At 36.8% G+C, this 12,702-nt stretch overlaps 1 protein-coding gene across 2 annotated transcripts in view; it reads left to right on the forward strand.

Annotated features, from left to right (window-relative positions):
* The first annotated feature begins 3,737 nt into the window (after positions 1-3,737).
* The window catches only part of MNAT1 (MNAT1 component of CDK activating kinase), a 193,803-nt gene continuing 184,838 nt past the window's right edge, over positions 3,738-12,702 (forward strand). For both annotated transcript variants that reach the window (XM_069465030.1, XM_069465032.1), the window contains exon 1: positions 3,738-3,934. In XM_069465030.1, the coding sequence (XP_069321131.1) occupies positions 3,846-3,934 (89 nt within the window). In that variant the 5' untranslated portion in view covers positions 3,738-3,845. The remainder of the gene's footprint in view (positions 3,935-12,702) is intronic.

The following is a 12,702-nucleotide window of genomic DNA, read 5'->3' on the forward strand; positions in this document are numbered from 1 at the left end:
CAGCAGGTGAGATGGAGGGTGACACAGTGAGTCACATGGGCCACAGTGGAGGAAGGACCTCCTGGCAGAGACTTGTTGAGTGCTAGGTTCTAGTCATCTCCCAGGTGTAGCAGCACTCTTACTTTTTTGTAGTGATATGAATTTCCCCAGGAACCAGAAACCCTACTTGAACTGGCTGAGGTAAAAAGATGAATTTATTCTCTCATGATACCAAACAATGTGAAGAGCAGGAGTGCAGCTGACTGAACTTGAAGACCTATCTCATTTCATATGCCTCTGCCTTTCTTATCAAGTTAGTTTTTGGAGTTTTCCCCAGAAGCTTCGAATCATGGTTCCCAGTAGCTCCTAACTCACATTTTCCTGTTTCATCAAAGAGGTTCTGCTGCTTTTCCCTTACTGCCAATTTGAAAAATTCTAGGGAAGAGCTCTGATTGGTTTAATAAGGATTGTATGCTAACTTCCTGGGACAGAGGACAAACACTCTGATTGGCAGGCCCAGTGGAACCACATAGGCATCTGTGTGTGTGTGTGTGTGTGTGTGTGTGTGTGACTGTTTTCCATAAAAAGTGGGAGGAGAGATGTTATATCTAATAAAGGAACAAAATAATAAGTATCCTCTTCTTATGAAGAAAGTCTAATTAGGGTACATAGCTTGGGGCTGGAAAGGAAGATCTGCATTTGAGAAATACTTCCCCAGAGAGGTAAAATTGGCTGTTAACTGAGGTAGGAATACTAGAGGATGAGCAGATTTGGAAAGAGAAATAATGGGGTTAATTTGTCCACTGTTTGGATACAGCTGTCTTCAGAAATGTAGGAAACTTGATAGTTTGGTGGTTTTCTACAAAGGCTGAGGTTCCATTTGAATCAGAAGTCCAGTGCTGTCAGTGCTCTCCTCAAAGCTCTCTGGCCATTCTATGCTATTGAGCCCCACCACTGGTAATGATGTACATTTGAGAGTTTCTATTATGTATGAGGCATTGTAGTGGGGTCATTATAATACGTATCCATGTCATGTAATTTAGTCATTATGGCAACCCTGTGAAGTGTATTATATGGAGGAAGGAAACTGAGGTAAGGGAGGATAAGAAATTTGGTTCAAACACAGGTCTGATTTAAGAGAAAGTCAGGGTCTGGTATGATGGCTCATGCTTGTAATTCTAGCACTTTGGGAGGCCGAGGCAGGAGGATTGCTTGAGGATAGGAGTTTGACACCAGCCTGTACAACATAGTGAGACCTTGTCTCTACAAAAAATAAAAAAAATTAGCTGGGTATGGTGGTGGGTGCTGTAGTTCTAGCTGCTCCAGAGGCTGAAGCAAGAAGATCACCTAAGCCCAGGAATTTGAGGCTGCAGTGAGCTATGATCAGCCACTGCACTCCAGGCTGGGCAACAGAGAGATACTCTCTCTCTTTAAAAAAGAAAAGAAAATCAAGCTCTTCCTAGTACATTACACTGCTTCTTTTAGATAATATTATTGCTGCTAATACTAATAGTACTATTAATAATGGGCAGCAGTTATTTAGGTAGGTACTGTATTAAGCACTTTATTTTTTTGAGTCAGGGTCTTGCTCTGTCACCCAGGCTGGCGTGCAGTGGTGAATCATTGTTTACTGCAGCCTTGAACTCCTGGGCTCCAGCAATCCTCCCATCTCAGCCTCATAAGCAGCTGGGACTGCTGGCACACACCACCACACTGAGCTAATTTTTTTATTTGTTGTAGATACTGGGTCTCACTATGTTGTCTAGGCTGGTCTGAAACTCCTGACCTCAAGCGATCCTCCAGCGCTGGCCTTCCGTAGTGCTAGGATTATAGGTGTGAGCCACCTTGACCTGCCTTACAAGTATTATCTTGAATTTATAATTGGGAAAACTGAGGCTTGAGGTCATGTAAGTAGTAAGTGACAAAGCCAGCACTTTAATCCAGCTCTCTTGGTGCCAGAGACCAAATCTATAAGCACTATATTTCTTTTTACTGCCTTTAGCTCCATGAGTAAAGCTTACCTGATAGAGTTCCAAGTCAGCTGTTGCTACCATACTTTCCTGTTAGTAGTTTCCCACCTGGGAAAAGAATACAGCTTGTAGCAGTATCTCCTCCCACAATCTTTAATGCTTTCTTTGCTTTGATCTTAAGGTTTGGGAGAAAGGAAAAGCAATTCACTTCACAACATACTTGGGATCTCCTATTCAAAGACATAATTAAAACTGTCCTGGTGATAATAAACAATAATGCCAACCAAACGGATGACTTGTCAATTTGTAGTATTGGCCAAAAGTTTTATTTGCTCATGGACCATATTCATTCTTTCACCAAAAGTTTCCTGCTCTGTTAAAATATAAAGATCCTAAAGTTGCCTTTATTCTTGGAGAGCCTTACTCTGAATCATGTAACTGGTTTGGATATGGTCTTTCAATAAGATAATAGCAGCGTAATAAGCCTTCAGGTCAGCATAGCATTTGGTGCTGCCTATTTTATTAAACTTATATTTGGTTAACTCCTGCTAATGAACAGTATTATGATCAAGGAGATGATGTGGTTTATTTATTAGGTGAATCCCTCTCTATATTAATATAAAACCCTGTGCTGCCATGGGTTGCTTTGGTCTTCTGGTTCCTGGATGTGGTATCCAGCTGTTTAGCAGGTTCCCCCTCCATAACCCATGGAAAGCCCAACTGTTTTCCCAGCTATGAGCTGCTGACTGGGTTCACTGTTTAAAAAAGTGGGAGTTGGAATGTTCCTTTTTATGTGTTTATTGAAGAGAGCAAAACTGCCATGAAGAGTTAAAATTACTGAGTGTATACAGGTCGTATTCATTATATGAGTTAATCTGAAAAACCTTGGCTGCCTGTTCACTTCTGATGGAGTTTGGGTCAGATGAAGGTGACTACAAGAAAATGCTTGGCATTAAAATTTTTCACATTACACTATTATTTGATGGTAATTGATTAATTCTTCATTTACTTTTCTTATTCATTAAGTATCAACAAATTCTTATTTTGGAGCTGAATAAGATGTGTCCCTTACAGTGGTGCTCTTTCATGAAGGGACATCCCTGCCAAGTGTCTGTTGGTAGGAACCTGCTTGGCATGTGGTCTTGGTCTGAGGAGGGGGGGTTGTAGGTGGAGTTTATGATGTAATAGAGCTGTTTAGAGACTTCAATTTGCCTTCTTGAAACATGCAGTGAACATGGCTTACAATTTCCAAAGAGATTCAGGCTCTCAGATCTTGGAATTATTGGAATAAAATTATGTGTATGTATTCTTGGTATGATTTTTTCCTAGGTATTTTGGGAAATAAATGTCTTTGATGGAGGGGTAGATAACTTTTTCAAACTTTTTATCTGCAAATGCGTATTATTTTTTGAGCTTATATGACTATGCAAATATAAAGAAATATAAAGTACAGGCCATCAAATTGTCCAGAAGAAATTACTAGTCTGAATTATTCGAATATGTACACCAGGAATAAACCTTTGAAATCATGAGAATGTTTCCAGACAGAACAAGATGGATCTTTTCTTCCTAACTAGGTGCGCGTAAGGATAATTTGCTGTTTTAAAACGCGTCCCCCCTCATCGCACCGCCCCCCACCGCGCCCCGGTCAAATCCAAGGTATTGAGCTGCTTTACAGAAAGCTAAAACCGAGCAACAGCTGCAGGACACGAGAACTTGCTACCGGAACGTTTGTGCTGCAGTGCCTCGCCCCTAGCCGGTGTTCTTTCGCGAGGGACCGTTTCTGCCAAGTGCCTGTCGGTAGAAACCTGCTTGGCGTCCGGTCTGAGGGGGCTTGTGGTAGGTAGCTGTGGCTGAAGCAGGAGTTCGGGCAGAGTTGGCAGGAGAGAAGGCGCCATGGATGATCAAGGCTGCCCCAGGTGTAAGACCACCAAATATCGGAACCCCTCCTTGAAGCTGATGGTGAACGTGTGCGGACACACTCTGTGAGTCGGGCAGCAATGGATTCTTGGGGGGAGAGACGCTCAGGGTGGGAAGAGAGAGCCGGGAGATGTTCGGCTTAGGCTGGGAGGATTAAAGGGCATCGTTAATTTCAACACTGGGGAGGAAAATGTGAAAAGGAAGCGTTGTGACTTTATATGGACTGTAGCCGCAAGCCCTGAGAAGCTCCGGCCTGCTTTGAACTGCGGGTTACCAGTGAGGTACCCAGCAGTCTGTCAGATTCCCTCTCCATAGCTGGTGAAAATACCGATTGTATTTCCAGTCTCCGTGTTGTCAACTGGAGTCCAGACATATTGCTGGTCAAAAGCATGGGAGATTGGAGTGTTTCTTTAGTTGTATACGAAATGTTTTTATTGAAAAAGAGCGAAAGTGCTATGGAAACTTAAAATCACTATGAGTGTATACTGCTGCTCTTTGTTGTATGAGTTAATTTGAAAACATGTGTATGCCCTCTTGTCCTGATGGAGTTCGGTTAGACTGTCATCACTAAAATGAGGAAAACCTGGACTCTAGGCAGTTAATTATGGAGCTATAGTAATGGCTGGCATTTATTGAGCACACATTTTGTATCAGGCACTGTTCTAAGCGCCTTATCATGAATTATCTCACTTCATTTCTATAACAGCCCCATGAAGTGGTTACTGGTATCATTTCCATTTCACAGAGAAGAAAATCGAGACTGCTGAAGGCCCTTTATTAAGTGGGCCTTACTAGAATTGGAATCTAGGAATTCTTACTATAGAACGCCAATTTTGGGGGTGGAAGAAGGGAGATTGAGTTTGTGTATTTTGAAGAATAAGTGTAGGAATTGGTCAAAGTGTTTCTTGCTAGATTTTATGGTCAGATGTTGTTTAGTAAAGATGGTTGTATAAAGCTTGGATAAAAGGTGCCATATAACGGTGAGCACATACTACATTCCTGTAGTTTCTCTGGGGTTTTTAGAGTTTAAAAAAAAGGATAATCTACACTGTGGTAAACAAGGTCTTTAGGTAAGCATAATTGCATGATTAGCAGTAGTTATTACAATTATTATAATAGATTTGTTAATTTACTTAATTGGTCCCTTTTTCTAATCTTTATTTTCCTTTGCTTTATTCAGCAAAGGAAGTATAGGAGATTGTGACTGAATGGTTTAAGATAAGAAGTGAGGTAAAAGTAATCAAATAGAATACATAGAAAAGGGAAGCAAGGCAAACATTGTAGGTTGGCTGTTAGGTTTTTAGAGAGATTTTGGTCAGTTTCTCTCCATTTTCCTTCATCAGGTTTGTTACAGTTGGTTCTAAGGGAAAGAGAGTTTGGTTTTTAGAAAGATACTAAATGTAATTTACTGAAAGGATGCTAAATGAAATTTTCTGGCCTAGCAGAAATTAGCCAATCAGGGAAGATTATAGGATTTCAGTAATATAAATGGCATTTTTTATTAAATGATTATAAAATATTTAATTGAGAATTGCTTTTGTTGTATCCTCAGTCCTTTTTTTTTTTTAGGACTAAGAATTAAGAATTGTCTAATTCATTCTGGTGGTGTATTTATTTTGGTTAATCTGCTAACCCGGTAGATTCAGGCCCCACTTTATAGTCCTTTTTTGACTTGAAATGTGAACAAAGTGAATAAAGGCTGTCTGATATAAAATTCTTTACTCTTACAGACTCTGTAGTTTTTGGCAAATGACTAATTTTTTTGTTAGTGATTCTTCTTATCTGTATAATATAGAACATAGTGCTGCGTATGTCACAGTCTGAGGATTAAATAATATATGTAAAATATTTAGAGTTATTTAGAATTTCTGTTGCATATTCAATATATATTGGCTATCAGCTATTATTTGTGTATATTATGGGTGATAAGCAGAAATGAAATTAAAACAGGATTTATTTGGCCTGCTATGGGAGACTTGCACAATAATTATCTTTAAATGAATTCAATACACTATAAAATGTGAAAATACAGCTTTAATTATAATGACTTTATTGTAATTTTCATAATGTCAACTCTTTAGCATGTTCTCTAATCAGTCATCCTTTAAAAGTACCTTAAGCTAGGCTAAAACTCTCCTCTGTATCAATGAATATAGGAGAAAGCTCACTGATTTTTTTTTGTAATTCATTAAAAAAATTAAAATTAAACAATAATGAAAGCAACATAAAATATTACATGAAATGTAAACATTTCTCTGGTTCATTTCCCTCCTGAAAGGTAACAACTTTTAGGTTGTTTCTGTATCTTTTCAGATATTTTCCATGCATACACAAATGTGGATGTGTTTGGGTAGAAAACTTCTTCTTCCCCCAGCATAAACAGGATCATATATATATTCTTATTTTTTCCTTTTGTATATCTTGGATATCTTTCCTAAATGAATATGCATGTCTTCTTCTTTATTTTTAACATTTGGATAGTAGTCTATTGTTCAATTATAATTCAATTGATTTAGTCAAAATTTTTTAAAAATAATTTTATTTATTATTTATTTATTTCAGAGACAGGGTCTCACTCTGTCACCCAGGTTGGAGTGCAGTTGTATGATCATAGCTCACTGTAACTTCAAACTCCTGGGCTCAAGTGATCCTCCCACCTCAGCCTCCCAAGTAGCTGGGGACTATAGGCATGTACCACCATGCTTTGCTATTTTTTTTTGTTTTTGGTAGAGACAGGGTCTTGTTGTGTTGCCCAGGCTCCTGACCCCAAGCAATCGTCCTGCCTCAGCCTCCCAGAGTGCTAGGATTACAGGCATGAGCCACCATGCCTGGCCCAAATTTTTTTGATTAATATTTAGGTTTCCAGTTTTTCACTAGAGTAAACATCCATATATATATGTGTGTGTGTATACATCTTTGAGCACTTATGCAAGTATATCATAGGATATAGCAGGTAAATCACTGGGTAAATGTCTAGCAGTGGAATTGTTGTGTTGGAGTTTGTATCTTTTAAATTTGATAAACATTGCCCAGCTGTTTTCAAAAAAGACTGTATTAAGCTGGGCAAAGTGGTGTGTGTCTGTAATCCCCGCTACTTAGGAAGGTGAGGCAGGAGGATTGCTTGAGTCCAGGAGTTGAGACTCCATCTCAAAAAGAAAAGAAGATGGTAACAATTATGTTTCCAACAACTGTATGGGAATACCTATTGCCACACATCTTTGCTGATATTGACCATTATTATTTTTTTAAGTCTTGCATTCTTATAGATAAAAACATGGATCTTAATGAGAAAGTATTTTGATTTGGTAGTATGTTGAATTGTTTGTGTATCATGTATTTCATAGGATTGAATTTAGACATTTTAATAATATATTGCTGGTCTGGAGGAACAGGTATTGTTATTTAGCATTACTATTTTTATTTGTTATCTATTACTGTGTAATGAATAAACTCCAAAATTAGTAGCTTAGAACAACAAACATTTATTATACAGTTTCTGAGGGTTAGGAATCTTGGAGTAGCTTACCTGAATTATTCTGGCTCAGAGTCTCGTGAAGCTGCAGTCAATCTGTTGGCTAGGATTGCAGTCTAGACTTGCCTAGGCCTGGAGTATCTGTTTCCATAGTCACTCATGTAGCTCTTGTCAAGAAGCTTCAGTTCCTTCCCATGAACTCCTCCATAGGGCTTCTTATGATATATCTATCTTCTCCCAGAACTAGTGACATGATGAGGGGAGGGAAGAGGGAGGAGGGGAGGGAATGAGCCAGAAACTGCAGAGCTTTTTAAAACCCAATGACAGAGGCCACATACCATCACTTCTGTGTATTTTACTGTTACAGTATGGGAAATTATTTACACACAAGGGTGTGAATACAATGAGGCAGGGATCACTGGGCCGTCTTGAAGGTTGGCTTTCACAGGATTTTATTAACTTATTTTTTGTTTGTGTCCTCAGGTAGCAAAGACATTTCAGGAGGCAAGTGATAAAGTGAGTAGGAGTAGTGCTTCATAAAAGATATGAAGTATAGGATTATGGAAAGCTTAATTAGGAACATTATAGGAAAAAATATGGGAGCAGAAAGAGAAAATAAAGAGGGGAAACATCATGAAAAGACCTTTCTTGCTTAGCTGCTGGCAATTGAGGAAGCATATTCCCTTATGTATCAATTCAGTCCAACAAGTACACAAATGAATTGATCGCATGCACATAGAAGATTTGATTTCATGTTTTTTTTTTTCTTTTTTCAATTCAAGGAAGAACTTTGTCTCAGTTACAAAAAAGGGTAATTTGTTTCTTTACTAGGACACCTATTTCAACAAATGTGCCTTCTATATAATTCCGAAGGCATATTGAATTAGATGGAATCAGTTATATCTAATTATCATTTAACCATAGTCTTTAATAATTTAATTCCTATCCCAGCCATTCTTGGCAAAACCAATCTCTGGAACTTTTAGATGTATCTGATTTTACCAAATCTACTTTTTTCATTTTAAACATACACAAGACACAAAGTACTAGGTAAGCAAAACCATATACTTACCATCCTGATGTGAAAGTCCATATTTTGCCATATTTACTTAAGATCTTTCCCTATTTCTTTCTTCTCTTGTCTCTTCCATTTCTTTCTCTGTCGTTTAGTGTTGTTACTAGTTTATTCTGAAGAGTTATCCTGAAGAGTCTAAATTTTGCTTTTTGCATATCTGTGATATTGTTACATATGTCCCTCTCTTCTCTATATTTCCTCTAAATTGTTAGTTATATTTAGAAATTTTATATGATTCAGATTGAATTTATTAATTGTAAGAACAATTAATAAGTGGTATTAACTCATTCCTTTTAACGAATATACTGGTCTTATTTTATACCTTTGTGCAGATCGGGATACAGCACCTCTGGGGGGAAAAATTAGGAAAAGACACTCATTTTAGGTCGCAGATTTAGAAAAGGGGACTTATTAGATATATTGTTATTAATTTCTAATTTTATTCTGTTGTGGTAAGAGTATACGCTATAAAATTTCAATCTCTTAAAATTTTTTTTAAACTTATTTATGATCCAGCATATAACCTGTCTTTGTGAATAATCAGTGTAATTTTGAAAAGAATGTGTATTCTGTAGCTGTTGGGTATAGTGTATTATAAAATTATAAATGTCAATTAGGTCAACTTGGCTAATATAGTGTTACTCAGATCTTCTATATCTGTAATGATTTATCTACTCATTTTATCAATTATTCCAACTATGATTGTGGATTTGGCAATTTCTTTAGTTTTTGGTCACACTTCATGTATTTTGAAGCTCTCTTGTTACATATATATTTAGGATTATTATGCCTTCCTGATAAATTTCTCCTTTTATTGTTGTGAAATTACTTTACATCTTTGTCTTCTGTGATATTCTTTGTCCTGAAGTTTCTGTCTCATATTAGTATGGCACTGTCAGCTTTCTTGTGCTTACTGTTTGACAGTGTGTCTTTTTCCATCCTTTTACTTTCAACCAATGTGTCTCTTATCTCTGGTAGACTGCACATAATTGGGTCTTGGCATTTATCTAGTCTGTCAATCTCTGCCTTTTAATTGGTGTGTTTGTCTACTTGTATCTAATTATTGATATTATTTGGTTTAAGTCTATTTGCTTTCCATTTATCTCTTGTTTTTTGTTCTTTTCTTGCTCCTTTCCTGCTTTATTTTGAATTAATTAGTTATATTTAATTATTGGCTTATTAGTAAATATCTCTTTATTATTTTTATTATTATTTTAGTGGTTTCTCTAGGTATTATATATCTTTTACTTCGATATATGATCAATGTTGTTATTTTTGCTTTACACATTTAGTTGTCTTTAAGGATATGTAGATTTTTTTTTTTTTTTTTGAGACAGGTGTCTTGCTCTGTCGCCTGGGCTATAGTACAGTGGCATCAGCATAACTCACTGCAACCTCCTGGGCTCCAGCGATCCTCCTTCAGCCTTCTGCACAGTTGGGACTACAGGCGTGTGTGCCACATGCCACTATGCCCAGCTAATTTGTCTGTTTTTTTTGTAGAGATGGGGTCTCACCATGTTGCTCAGCCTGATCTCAAACTCCTGGCTTCAAGCAGTCCTCCCACCTAGGCCTCCCAAAGTGCTAGGATTACAGGCATGAGCCACTGCACCTAGCCCTTCATTTGTTTTTATTGCTGATTACTATTCCATTGTATGGATATACCACATTTTATTTATCCATTCATCAGTTAAAGAGCATTTGGATTGTTTCCACTTTTTGGTTATTGTGAATAATGCTGTTGTGAACATTAGTGTACAAGTTTTTGTATGGACAAATGTTTTTGTTTCTTTCAGGTATACTCTTAAGAGTAGAATTTTTGGATCATATGGTAACTCTATGTTTAACTATTTGAGGAACTGTCAGACTGTTTTCCAAAGTGGCTGCACCATTTTACATTTCCCCCAGCAGTGAATGGAGGTTCTAGTTTCTCTGCACAGTTGATGACACTTGTTATTAACTATCTTTTGATTATAGCCATTCTAGTGGGTATGATATGGTGAAATATTATTGTCTTTTATGTTTACCTACTTATTTACTATTTTTGGTGCCCTTCCTTACTTTGGATCTGATTTTATAGTTGTATTGATTTCCTTCTGCCTGAAGAACATTCTTTAGCATTTCTTGTAGTGTAGGTCTGTTGGTGAAGAATTCACACAGATTTTGTTTATCCAAAAGTATTTTTACTCTACTGTTTGCAAGATATTTTGTCAATATAAAATTATGAGTTCACATTTCTTTCCCCACTTGAAAAATACCATATCATTGTTTTCTGGCCTCTGTTGTTTCTGTTGAGAAGTTAACTTTACTCATATGTTTTTTTCTCCCTATTTTTTAGATTATTTCCATTGACCTGTCTTCAAATTCACTCACACCTATCTGCCATTTCCAATCTTCTGTTAAGCCTATTCAGTAGATTTTCCATTTGTATTGTACTTTTTCTAGAGTTTCCATTTTGGTTTTTTAAATAGTTTTCATTTCTCTGATGAGATTTCCTATCTGTACAATCGTGCAGATCATATTTTCCTTTAGTTTTTTGAATATATTTTCCTTTAATTCTTTGAACACATTTTGCATCTATTCCTTTAAAATATTTATAATAGCTAATCTTAAGGTTTCTGTCTGCTGGATCCAACATCTTGGCTATTTCAGGGTTACTTTCTATTGACCGTTTTTTTTTAGACCATGGGTCATATTTTTCTGTTTTTTTAAATTTAAATTTTTTTGTATATTTAGTACTTTTTAATTGTAGGTGGTACATTATAGAGATCCTGCATTTTATCTTTTTGTGAAAAGTGTTGATTTTTAAAAATTCTTGTAGGTAGTTCAAAGTACTGGCTGATTACCTTGAACTTGTGTAGGCTTGGTTTTAGTCTTTGCTAGAATGGATCTGTGGAGAACCCATTGTGTTTCCTTACTTTAGTGTAACTCAACCAACAAACTTTTAGTCCCTTGAAAAACCTGTGGGGCTTGATTTTAGTCTTTGTTAGGGTGAATCTAGAATGTCTTAGGATGTGGTTCTTAAGCTTAGGTGAGGCATTTTTGGTATCTCAACTGGATGTCTGAGGTGTTAATAAGGTGTTAATGTGGTTTCCTTGCTCTGGTTGGTAGGAACTCCAAAGATACCCAGTACTCCTTAACTTCTAGTATCTATTCTTCTCTTAGTCACTCTCTTTTAAGCCTTAATTGGTTTTGCCCTGCACATGTACAGCCTATTCCTTGGCCAAGGATTTATGGGGAAATACCACGTGTCTTCTAGCCTCTCTGCCTTGCAGATTTCAGCCACATCAACTGCCCTGAACTATTACTTCTGCGTATTGAGCTTTGACAACAACTGTTCCCTTCCTAAACTCTTGCTTGCTGGGCCATGGTTATGGCAATTGTTCCCACGTAGAAAGCTGAGGGCATTGTAGGGCTCACTTTGTGAGTTTCCCGTTTCTCAGGGATGTCTTGTCCTTCTGTTGTTTAATGCCTGTAAACACTTATCTTAAACATTTTGTTTGCCTTATGGTTGCTTATGGTGGGAAGACTAGTCTAGCATCAGTTACTCCATCATATTTGTTTGCAAAAGCTGGCCTTACTATTGGTGAGCCATTTACTTTGTCCTGTAATCTTCCAGATTTTCTCCGTTCTATGTGTTCATGTTTGTTTTCTTTACCTCAAAATTGCTTGTGTCCTTTCAATATTTCTTTTCTTTTGTACTTCTGCTTACTTTTTCTTACTACCTCTTCCACAAACTTTTCCAGCCATTCCTTTTTTTTTAATTGGAGTGTTTTAAGTTGATTAGCAGAACTGCTCAGAATAGCTTTAGAGAATTGACATCTCATATCTTCTGAATGATAATTACAATGAAAATCTCAAGATTTTATGATCTATAGGCTACACAATATAGCCTAGCCCTAGGTGTATAATAGGCTATACCACCTAGGTTTGTGGTTTTTTGCTTTCACCTCATATGTAAGAGTTGGTGTCCCATGTATTTTAATAATCCAGATACAGATTGAGTAGTAGAAAGAACACTGAATCATGAGTTAGAAGACCTAGGTTCTGATTTTTCCACAGACTGGCCAGTTGTAGGCCAGTCATATAACTTTGATTTGTTCATTTGTTTAGAATAAGTAATTTCCAGCCCCCATCAAGCTCTTAAAATTTGGGTAATTTAACTTAATAGTTAATTAGAAAATCATTGTAATCAGTAGCTTTAGTCTTTTCTTTGACCTTACATCATTAATAAAACTCTTTCATAAGATATTAAAATTTCAATTACTTTTATTAGCTGTAATTTTTCT

The sequence above is a fragment of the Eulemur rufifrons genome, chromosome 2 (genome assembly GCF_041146395.1).
Source record: "Eulemur rufifrons isolate Redbay chromosome 2, OSU_ERuf_1, whole genome shotgun sequence".
Classification (NCBI taxonomy): domain Eukaryota; kingdom Metazoa; phylum Chordata; class Mammalia; order Primates; family Lemuridae; genus Eulemur; species Eulemur rufifrons.